The sequence below is a fragment of the Lemur catta genome, chromosome 11, assembly GCF_020740605.2.
Source record: "Lemur catta isolate mLemCat1 chromosome 11, mLemCat1.pri, whole genome shotgun sequence".
NCBI classification, from domain to species: Eukaryota; Metazoa; Chordata; class Mammalia; order Primates; family Lemuridae; genus Lemur; species Lemur catta.
In genome coordinates this window covers 47,209,072-47,221,296 of record NC_059138.1, presented here as the reverse complement: position 1 = coordinate 47,221,296, position 12,225 = coordinate 47,209,072, and the positions used below count along the sequence as shown (strand labels likewise).

Here is a 12,225-nt window from a genome sequence, read left to right as displayed (position 1 = left end):
TAAGTCTCAAAAATTTTAAAAAGTATTATTTAATAATATCATGTGAATTCCAATGGTATTTAATAACATGCATCATTAAAAACTATGCACTGCTATGTTATATAATTGAATGGATCAAGCATTTCATAAAGAAATGTAAATTAATGGGTTTTCAAAAACATATTTTAAATGAAAATATATATTTAGGAATACAAACAAATGGTGGAATAATTTTATTTTAAAAATAGATTGGTTTTACAAAAGTTAGTTTTATTAGGAAGTATGTGCTTTAGACTCAGATCATGAAACACCAGTTGTCAAACCTGATTATGTTGCAGATGGTAATTCCGAGAACTGGGAAGATAAGGGATTTTTCAAAGACTACAAAGATGGCTACTGAAAAGTCGGAAGTAGAAATAATTAGTTTCTTATCAATGCGCCTAAGTTTGGCCTTTAATTTGCACTGTCCACCCAAAGCTCCCTCCCCAGGTCTTCAACTGTTCACTGCCATAAATGTCATTCAGCCACTAGGTGGTACTATCTCACTTTTACTGCGAAAATTATTGAGACGCCAAGATAGATATTCAATTTTGACATTTGGAAAATGTATATTTGATATTTTTCAAAGATGCTAGAGTCATTTAAAATAATTAAATAATCCAGACAGTTTTGCACAAATAGGACCATTACTATATATGTTACTATACTCCAACCTCAGTGCTCAGAATTTTAAAAATATCTATTTTGTGTGAATTAATTTTAAAGTGTGATTTTTTTTTTGTAAAGTATTTTTTTCTGTACTAGCATGCCACCTTGTGGAATTGCAATATAAGAGGACATATTTAAGACTTTTTTCTAAATGTCAATTTTTGGTTTACATTATCAACCTCATGTTGTCTTTTAAGTTAAATTGAACTAATTTAAACAAAACTTCAGTTTCTAGCCTATTAATAATGATTAGGAAGGTAAAATACAGTTGAAGAGTGAGCTACAATTTTCCTCAGATTGCTTCAATGATTTCTTTTTATTTTTTTGTCCATTTGTTAACATTTAAAGAACATATATCTGCCTTTTATGGTGAACTGGATATAATAACTACTAAATAAATATATATTACATTGAGCTAGAGGGGGAAGAAAGAGAAATTGGTTATTTTAATATATTTTAACCTTAAGGTCCAAAACATTCATTCCTTTGTTATCATTTCAACCAATATTTAAACTCAACATATATATTTCTTTTATAAAGAATATGCTCTGAATATATGTCTTTAATATTCTCTCTATAAATATATATGATACTAGCTAAAAACTATAATATTTCTGAAGGGCAAAATCATATACATTAAGCTTCACTTCTTTATGCTTGCTTGCTTTATTCAATCTAATTTGTGAAAGGCATTTATAAAGAAATGAAGGGAGCAATTTGTTTCTAGGAATATGCTTATAGCGAAATTATTGAAATAGAAACAGCAGGCTCACAGGTTATGCACTTTTTCAGACATTGGAACCCTGCTAAAAGTTGTCAGCATTTCAAAGGAGAAGTGGAATATGGAAGAGGTTGTTCTGGAGGAGTTGCAGATATTCAAGGTAAGACTCAGTCCCGAGTTCCAGGAGCAGAGATGGTGGAACTGAGTTGTCCTTGTAAGGTAGGGCACGCTTGTTTTAATACATCATCACTTTTCCTGGAGAAGTGTTTGAAATTAGCTTCTTTTTTTTTTCTTTTCCCTAAGCAATGGAAAAAGTTTTACAAGCAACTTAGAATGAGACTTACCTTACTCTCTAGAATACCACTGAACTCAGAGCTCCTGGGATTGCCTCTCATTACTGCATTCTCTAAGCATATAGTCAGACAAATTGCCACATTAAATGAAAGCCTGGGGTCTCTTTTACTATCCAGATGCTTTTCTACTTTATAAATTTTGCTTTTCAATTTTTCCCCAATTGAATTTGAAAAAACTAGAAGAGTGTATAAATCATGTGCCCCTGCTTTTCTGTAAGGAAATTAAAAAAAAAAAATAGATTGCATGATAGTAAGTCTTCATGTATGCTAAATTGCTCTCACCAGCCAAAAAGAGTTAGTAGATCTACAAGAATAGTTCTCCAGGTTTACAGAATGTCTTTGACTTTTAACAATAAATTTGAATTGTGGCATTTTTTTGGTAAATCCTCAATAAAATTTGATTTTAAATTATTTCCTGAAAATAACATCAGAAATATAATTTTATTCCTTAGAAAAGCTTTCTAAAAATATGCTGTGTTTTTTAATAACATTTTTGTTGAGACAGTTTATTAAAAAGGATTGTTTCCATGTAAACATCTATTGCCTAAAAGGGAATAAAGCCCTCCACTGTGAGGGGCTCAAGTTAATTAACATCCTGAGTTCCACAGGATCCTGTTTACATTGTGATGATAATAGTGGTCAAGGAGTTAACAAGAACAAGACCTGCTATCTGGTGTCTACCAAAACAAAATCTTGGGTGGCTCCTAAGGGAAAGGCCGGATGTCAAACATAAATGTGAACCCTGAGGCCAAAAATACAGTCCCTACAACACACATAGGCACATTAGAACAAGTCTCATTCAATGGTGTTAGACAGTGGTCCAGAGGAATTGCTCGGATTCCACTGTTAAAGATTAAATAATGGCCATGATTTGTTTTGTTTCCTTCTTTTAAAAACAGCTTTATTGAGGTATAATTGATATACAAAAAAAACCTGTACTTAATGCATATAATTTGATGAATTTGGCCACGCTTTTTAAATTCATGACGCAAAACATTATTGGATAGATAGAACTTTCTCACTTAAATTTTTTATTTCTTATATTTCCTTAAATCTTTTACATTTGCAACTATTTGCCAAGTAGTAAATACTAGCTGGTGTGAAATGAATAAATAATAGATAGATAGATGATAGATGGCATTTTTTAAAAATATTCTGTCCTTTTTAGTTTGGTAATTTTTGTGTTCATGGTTCTGATTTTATCTTGCATGCACAGAGCCATATTTTCTACAAATAAAACTGGCTTTAGTGTATATCATGAAATCATGTGCCTCAATATTGTGTAGTGTTCCATAAAGAATATGGTTGTCTACAAGGAGCACTATAACTTTTCAGAACTCTGCTACTTGAACAAGTTTTTGATCTAAGTAATAGCAGAAAGAGGTAATAAATAATTATGGAGATGTTCTTGTCAACACTAGTTTGAATTATATGGAAGCAGTTAAGATAAGCAGATTGGAAGAAGGAGAAACTTGTGAGTAGCTGGGAACAATTTTCATTGCAGAGTGTTTCCCTGTATGTTAAGGTAGTTTTTCTCAATAAGATACTTTAAGTAACTATTTTCACTTCTATTAAGGTAAAACCACTACACATTGGAAGAAAATAGCAAACGAGATCCTTTTCTCCCCTGCATAGCAGAGTTTACTTCAGTGATCTTTGATGTAAGATAAAACAACATACTGGTTAATAAAAAGGCCTGTTAATTATTATCTTTATTGACATATAACTTCTATTTTCAGCACTCATCGATCATCTTGAATATGGAGTTGTCTCTAAAGCAGGTACTTTCTAATTTTTATATAAAAATTATTCACAAAGCAACAGCTTGCTTGAATCAAAAGTTCATTTGAAGGAAAATCCATTGAAATTAGAAATTAAATTGTAAATAATATAAAAAGTTTTAGATCATTTGTTTCTAGTTTAATTGATTAATGGCCATTATTTGAGCCTTACCTTGGGAGAAATGGAACCTAATTTCATTAATTGAACATTATACTCTTCCCTTCCTTTCGCTTTTAAAAATGAGCTTACTTTCCTAGGCTCATGAGGACGTCTTTCTGGCAAAGTCATAAAAAATTTGTGTAGAGTATCACCCCTAACCCTTACAAAGGGTTTTAATCTGGGAGTCCAGGAGTTAGAATATGGACTGTGGTAGCAAATAGCCCAAGAACAGTTGGCCTTCCAAATACCACTTGATATCAAACTCTCAGAATCAGTTTCCTTTATAGTAAAGTTAGAAAAACAATGTCTACATTGTAAGTTTATTGGGAATTTAAATAAGATGCTGCATGCAAAGTTCTACCCAGAGAGCTGGGATGTTATAAGCATGAAGTGAAGAGTAGGTAATTATAATGACAACAATGTTGAATATGACTTCACAGTTCTCTGATATGGTACTCCAAATCCCAATTGGTTCCAGACATTCATACTTGCATTACCATTTCTATTTGTACCCTCAAGATTTAAGAAAGTCATATGATAAGATGTTCAACATTAAGGTGTTTCTAAAATTGTCTTTATCTACTATGCCTCATATGGCAGAGTGATTATTAAGGAAAGTTCTAAATAGGTTTCTTCTTCAGGTCTTTTCCATTAATCTCTTCATTTGTTCAACCTTTATTTCTTGAAGGCCTACTCCTGTGCTTGGAGGGTACAGAAGTGAATGAATGACATAGCTCCAGAAGCTCACAGTAGAGCTGAGAGACAGAGGAGCATGCTATTAATAATAATAATAATAATAATAATAACAGATAAATTAAAACGAGGATGGGGTCGAGGAGCTTATGCCACGTGAAAGGGGAGAACATTTGCAAAGGTGTGAAGAGAGACCGTAGGTTGTTCTAATAAGTTTGTGTTCCTTTAGAGCCAAGGGCATATGTATGTTCAAGGGGGAAGCAGGCTGCAAATAAACCTGGAAAAATAAACCAGAGCAAGATTAGGCACATCCTTACATGTCCTCCTAAGAAGTTTAACAGTGTATCTTAAAGATTATGAAATCCCCCGGGTGCTTAGGAAGCCTGTACTTATAGTCCCAGCTTCCCAAGAAGCTGAGGTGGGAGGATCACATGAGCCCAGGAATTCGAGTCCAGCCTGGGCAACATGAGGAAACCCTGTCTCAAAAAAAAAAAAAAAAAAAGGCAATGAACACCCTTAAAAATTATAACCAGGAGGGTGTCCTGATAAGATTTTCCTTTTAGAAAAATCAGTCTGCTGTGGCAGTGTGGGAGATAGATTGGGTTCTGGGGGGAGAGATGGGGATTGCTGGAAAACAAGGCTGAAGCCAGCAGAAATAGGACACTTACAAGTAATCCAGGAAAGAAATGATAAGGAATGAAACAAAGGCCGTGGCAGTGGAGAGGGAGAGGAGGAAATAGATTAGAAAATTGTACATGAGAGAATGGAAATGATGTGGTGACAGATTGAATGTGAGAGACAGAAGATTCAAAGACAACTGCCAGATTTCTGTCTTGGGTAACCTGGTGACTGATGGTGCTTCTTGCCAAGGTAGGGCAGGAGGAGTAGATTTAGGGGAGTCATTATGTTCATGTTTATGTTGTTTTCAAGGTACCTCTGAACCTTTATAAAATAAAAATGGTAAAGAAATGAGAATAGGAAAGAGGGAAACTCAACATTTAGTGTGAAGAAAAAAATTACAAAAGCAGACTTAAAGAAGGAGAACAGGAGAAAGTGGAGAGAGTTTCAAGGAGCATATTGTCATTAGTGTCAAACACTATGGAGAATTTAAGCAAAACAAATGTTAAACAGTGTTCATTGCATTTAGCAACTAGAAAGTCTTAACTGACAGTTTAATGGGCGATAGAGGTATAAGACAGATTTCTGTAAGTAGAGTGCATGCATGCTACTTATTGCCAATATTTACTTCTAAGCTGCTTTTCCTTCATTTAAAGCTTGGCACGGTCCACTGGGGTTGACCATGAGTTCTTTAAAGGCACAGGCTATGGCTTATTCATTTGTCCCTCCCTCTGTACCGCCACTACCACAAACACTCAAATGAATACATAAGTGGGGTAGTGTATTCATTTCTGAGCTTATTTTCAAAACTGAATTTTATTTGCTGGGTTTTTCAGTATCTTGCAGCCTTTAATTTGTGACATGGCTCCTCTCAAGCCTGCTTCAACACTTTCTTTAGAGTGATATCAAATGCTTTCTCTCGCACTTACAACCCCTGTCCTTTCAGGGACGGCGTACTTACTTCATTAACAAATGAAATGGTTAATTAAAACCAGAGGAAAGTTTTATAAATCTCTTTTCAGTCCTCTCTCATGTAAGGAGCCACGGCTGGGGAAGACCCTCAGGTTTGCCTATCGCATCTGTGCTTGATATAATCTACCAAGGTATATTTTCTACTATTAAGAAAGAATTTGACATCTTAATTCCTGTCTAGCAGCAGCTGGTTTTTGACCTTCAAAAATTACTGCCAAGCTTACTCAGCGCATTAGAATGCTGTCCATTTCAGTATCTTCAAACCACTGTCCTACCAGGGGTAGAAGAGATTGACTTATTTTGCTCTTTGTTATGTTTCTGTACAAGTGTTTACAAGGGGTGGGGGACTTACAGAAACAGATTTAGATGTATCATGTGGTATTCAAGAAAACAAAGTTTTTAAGACTAGTCTGAAAAGTGCTTCTAATTCATTTCTTTTGCCCGATTTGCAGCAACAATTGTACATTGGTTCCCGAGATGGATTCGTTCAGCTCTCCTTGCACAGATGCGACACTTACGGGAAAGCTTGTGCGGACTGTTGTCTTGCTAGAGACCCCTACTGTGCCTGGGATGGAAATGCATGCTCTCGATACGCACCTACTTCAAAAAGGTAAGACGTGCATTGAGTTAATATGAAACTTCCCTTTCTATAAGATGAATATCTCACACAAATCATTGTTTTGTAGTTTAAGTTAAAAAGAAAATATATAGAAAACATGGTCGATGGAAGGAATATTGAAATAAATCTTTTTATAGTTTTATATAAAACTGAATTTTGAAGGAGAGTAAAACAAATATTCTGAAATTCTGAAACGTAGAATTTTTAAAAAATTGATACATTGTTTATATTCTTTTTCTTCATTTATGTTCAAACACCATTAAAATTTGTTTTTATTCACTACCTTTTTTATAATCCTCCCTTCCTCCCTTCTTATTTGTAAATATGTATATACTCAGAACTGCTGTTTTGCAAATAATTTTTAAATATGTGTTTGTGAAAGCACAGATTCTATACAGCACGCAGTGCATCCCAGTGACTTGGTACAATTTTGTTTTTACTCTAATAACTCTAATTTGGTCAATTTCTGCCACCCATATATTTAAACAACAAACTGTTACCTTGCTCTTTACAGTTCATTGCTTTATGTGCTCCTAGACATAACCACTACTTTGAGCCAACAATTCCCAGCTAGAAATTTATTCTATACTCATATGTGCAAAAGTACCACAAAGTTATATGATTAAGGATGTTCAACATTATCTTTAATAAAAAAATAAAACAATCTGAATGAATGCCCATCAATATGCCTGATGTTGGGTAAATATCATACATTATTTTTGATGTGGGTTATAGTAGCATTATTTTATAAAGTATTGTTCAAAGTATATTTCTATCTATGTAAAATGTCAGCAAGTTGTGTGTGGTATTCTTTTATTCTTTGGGTCTTTTTTTAACCAATTAAGATAACAGGTAAGCATATGTTAGTCTCATTACCACATGTACACTTTTTTTCTTTTTGAAATTTTACTGATTTGTTAAATTCTAAAATCTCAGGAGTCACAGATTGAATATATAATATAATACAATAGCAAATAATGCTTAAAATTAGAAACATTTTATATTGGCTGAAATCTCTGAATTAAATTTAAATGGGTAGATATGATTATTACAAGTCAAAATAAAAAAGTCACCAACATTTTGTTATAGTTTTCAGCCAATAATATGTTCATCGTAGTCTTTCCTGGAAGCTGAAAAACAAGAATTCTCCTTAGTTGGTGAGAAACCTTCAATATGATGAATAGACCCTGTTCTTTAAGAAGTTAAGATATAAAAACATTCTTGACCTTATCTACCTTCTACCATCATAATTTTTTCTTCTTCTAGTTCACAAGACTGTATCTCTGATCTTACAGATGTGCCACTGTGATGTTTTTCCTTACCTAACATAATATGCATGTGAGCCAAAAGGTGCTCACAATGGATGAATCTTATACAAGGTTGTCATCTGGTCAGCATTGCCCTTAAAGAGCACCCTAGATATTGCAGAAGGTTTATGGTTCTTCTCTGATCTCTGAAGTGGCAAAATAAAATAGCCAAAGCAAATAAGATATAAAATAATGTAACATGTAATATATAGTAAGATATAATGTAAGGTATGCATTAATATATTATAATAAGATGTATATTAATATAAAATGTATATTAACATAATAATATAAGATAATATAAAATAACGTAAGAGTTATGCTTAACATAGATGTTGTAGCAGATTTTTTTCTTTTTTTATTTTCTCTTAAGGAAAATATGTGACATAATGCAAAAGCCATTATTTATTATTATTATCATCACAACTACCAAAAAACAATTTGACCTACATGTCAGAAGATAGAAATTTCAAACTTGTAATTATGTTTCAAGTAACAGCCTTTAATTTGTTGCTTAATCAAATCTATCTAATAATGGATATTTACATGATAAAATGCTTTATATTTGTGTATACTTTATTACCCACTGACTGAAGTTCTTTTATGTTATTATTTCCCAATGACTGAAAGGGTAAGAACAGTTATCCCCATTTTAGTTATATAAAACCTACATTATATTTATATTCAACCTGTTCCATTGAATAATTCATCAAAAATCAGACAAAAAGAAAAGAATAGTAGTTAAATAAAATTCAGGTAATCTCATTGCCCAAACAGGATTTGTTCTACTAGGACTCTACTACCAGTAGCATTTGAGTTAATGTTAGTTTAATTGGAATACTGACGTGCATTTAAGTTGAGCAGTAAGATAAGCATAGTTCTGCTTTTGTTATTAGTGTTAGATGTAGCCTTTCTATATTCTGATTATCATGCTTGAAGTTCTCATCAGTTTAATCCCCTTTCTGTAGGCGAGCTAGACGCCAGGATGTAAAGTACGGGGACCCAATCACCCAGTGCTGGGACATAGAAGATAGTAAGTACGGATTTAATATGGTTTTTCTTCCATTTAAAATGCTAAGCTTAGTCTTTGTGTTTCTCTTATATAACTTGAAACATCTATTATACAGGAAGATCTCATTTTGTGTAATCCTTGTGTTCTGAAAGAGCAACTAAGAAATTTTATAAATCAACCCCTGTCTATGTGCCTCAGTGAATAATCCTTTGTTATATCATTATTTGTTTCATATGTCTTTTAAAATTCCTATACTGTAGCTTTGTTTCTTTTTTTTACTGCCTAATCCATCCTTGTAAAGTTTGAAAACTGCTATTAGAGATAAAGCAGGATATAGCCAAAAACATTTGGACATTTAGAGTAAACTCAAAGACCTCCCAGAAAAGTCTGATAAAAGTGTAGGTACTTACTAGAAAGAAGCTTTAGGCAGCCTATACTTTATTGGTATTAATTTGTTAATTTATATGTTCATTCAGTCAGTAAAGATTTATTAAGTGACTTCCACATGCATGTAATTATCCTGGGTATATTATGAGACAAAGAAACTCCGTAGAGAGCTTATGATCCTTTGGGGAGATGGCATAAGGCACAATTAGTGATATGGGAGTTTAGCAAAAGAGAGATCACTAGAGGCTATATTGTTCACAAGAAAATTCATAGGATAGAAGATCTTGAAAGTCTGAGTAGGAGAGGGGCAGGGTGGGGAATAAAGAGGAGGTGTGATGAATGAGTCTGAAAACAAAGAAGAAAAATCTATAATATATATATATGTATATATATATATATATGTATATATTCTAGAGCTTTAGTTACTCTTCACTCTCAAGCTGTGCCTTAAGATAAAAAATATATGCACATACACACACACCAAAAAAAAAAAAAAACTAGTGGAAGAAAAGCACTTTTCTTTATCACATTGTTAGTAACTACTGCAACGGTAATATAAATAACCCAAATTTCATAGTCTATAACTAGTGGTCTGGCAGTGTTTTCTTGATTTAAAAACAAAATTATTTTTAACTCAAAGTATAATTCTTCTGAAAAATAAGCTCTGGTCCGGAAGACTATGTTGACTTCTCATTGTAATATATAAGTGATTCATTGTCCTGTCTAATGGTTTCTTTTGAAATCGTTACTGTGTGCTGTGTATGCAATTATTTGCGTATCCATATGAGATTTATCAGAAACAGCTATAGGTATTGAGAATAAAGCAATGGATAAAAAAGAAGACAATCTGTGCATTCATGGTACTTATATTATAGTGTGCATTAGGGAGTGGAGGAGGCCATACACAAAAAAACAGGTAAAATAAATGCTTTGCCAGATGATGATAAATGTTATAAAGAAATGAAACAAAACACAGTTGATGCCTAAGGCACTCACAGTTATTGTCTCCACCTCACCATATCCCGTTCTTGCTATAACCCATTGCACGCAGTCTTTTCTAATAATCAGCAGCAGCACTCTGCCCAATCCATTCTTGTCAAGGTCACCAGCAATTTCCTCCATGCTGAATCCAATGGCCAATTTTCAGTTCTCATGTCCACTTAATCCCACTCTTTATTTTTTGAAACATTTTCTTCTCTTGACTTCCATGTAGTAGTGTGCTGTTCCAAATTCACAGTTTAGTTCTGAACTCACCCCTATGTGCCAGATATGAATGCTTGTATGCCTACTCAAGAGCTCCACTTGGATACCTACTTAGAACCTCAAACTTATATCTGAGAAAGAATTATAATATCTTCTCTAAAACCTATTTCTGCAGTTTTTCCCATATTAATAAATGGCACCACCATTCACTCAGCTGCTCAGGTCAAAAAGCAGCTAGGAGTCATCTTCATATGTATTTTTTCTTTCTTTCACATCCTATAACCAACCTCTCAGCAAGTCCTTCCACTACTTCTCATCACCTCCATAGATGCCAACCTGAGGCCACAGTACCCTTTTAATTAGCAGCTTTACTGGTCTCCCTGCCTCCGTGCTTATACCCCTTTCATCTATACCTCTCTTAGTAGACAGAGTAATCTTTTTAAAAATTTCAGTCAGAGCCTGTCATTCCCTTACTCAAAGTCTTTCACTAGCTTCTTAGAATAATTAGTGAAAAATCCACAGCCTTTACCATAGCCTGTAAGAGTCTACTTGACCTGGTCTCTAGCACATTCTTTGACCTCACAATATAGCTTGTTGCAACATTCACTCACTGGCTTTCTCTTTTGCAAAAGCACCAATCTGGTTACTGCCTAAGGTACGTTTGCATTTGGTGTCCTCTGTACCTGAAGAACTCTTCCTTTCAGATGTTCTTATAACTTCATCTTTACTTCAGTTGCTTCTATGCTTAAATGTTAATCCTTAGAGAGACCTTTCCTGACCACCTTATCTGAAATATCTTTTTGCCCTTCCTTCCACTGGACATTGCCTGATCTTCATTTTTTTTTTTTTTTGTAACAGATACTACCAGTTACTACATTCTGTCTTTATTAATTATTTATTAATTTACTTGATTATTTAATCTCTGTCACTAGCATGTAAGTTTCTTGAAGGAAACAAATTTGCATCATATTCACCCAGCATTTGAAACAATGCCAGTGTGTAAGGCGCACAAGAATATTTGCATAATAGATGGGTAAAGAGAGGTATACACAGATGGATAGCATTTGAGCCATGCCTTAAGGAGAAAGTTGAATTTCACAAAGTAGATAAAGTAACAATAATTAAAATCAGAAAGACCTTGCATAGATGGGGTAAGTTTGTAATGGTCGTTATATTATTCTATGAAGTTTATGTTTACCTTATAGGTGATAGCTGTTTCATATGTCTTAGAAAGTTATTTTTTAATAAAAGTTTTGATATTTACATAGATAATGGATTGGAATGTGACAGACTAGGGGCAGAGAATCAATGGTAGAATTTAAAGTAGAAATTATGAGGGTATTTACAAACTAAATGACTTGTCTCTAATCCATCATAAATGTGTATTGTGCTTTACTAGACAATAAAGTCTTGAATAATTAGCAAATAGATATTTCTTTTTTTCTTTCTCTTCCCTTTCCTCGTTCATTACTTTAATCGTTGAATGCTGTGATACTGCATGATTATTAATGATATAAAATCAGGAATGCATGTAGATGAGTTATGTTTAACAATGTTAAACAGATCTGAGCTTGCACTTCAATAATATGTCATATATTTATTATAAAGAAATATTCCAGGTATTTTGCCATGGAAAAAATTTTTATTGCAATCTGGAAGATTATAATATTCTCTTCCAAATAATCGTACATGTAATGAGGAGATATTCTGTT

At 33.3% G+C, this 12,225-nt stretch overlaps 1 protein-coding gene across 1 annotated transcript in view; it reads left to right on the top strand.

The window, feature by feature from the left end:
* The window catches only part of SEMA3D (semaphorin 3D), a 120,844-nt gene that overhangs the window by 97,602 nt on the left and 11,017 nt on the right, over window positions 1-12,225 (top strand). The window contains exons 12-15 of the mRNA XM_045564787.1: window positions 1,480-1,568; window positions 3,501-3,542; window positions 6,438-6,595; window positions 8,880-8,944. Of these exons, the coding sequence (XP_045420743.1) occupies window positions 1,480-1,568; window positions 3,501-3,542; window positions 6,438-6,595; window positions 8,880-8,944 (354 nt within the window). The remainder of the gene's footprint in view (window positions 1-1,479; window positions 1,569-3,500; window positions 3,543-6,437; window positions 6,596-8,879; window positions 8,945-12,225) is intronic.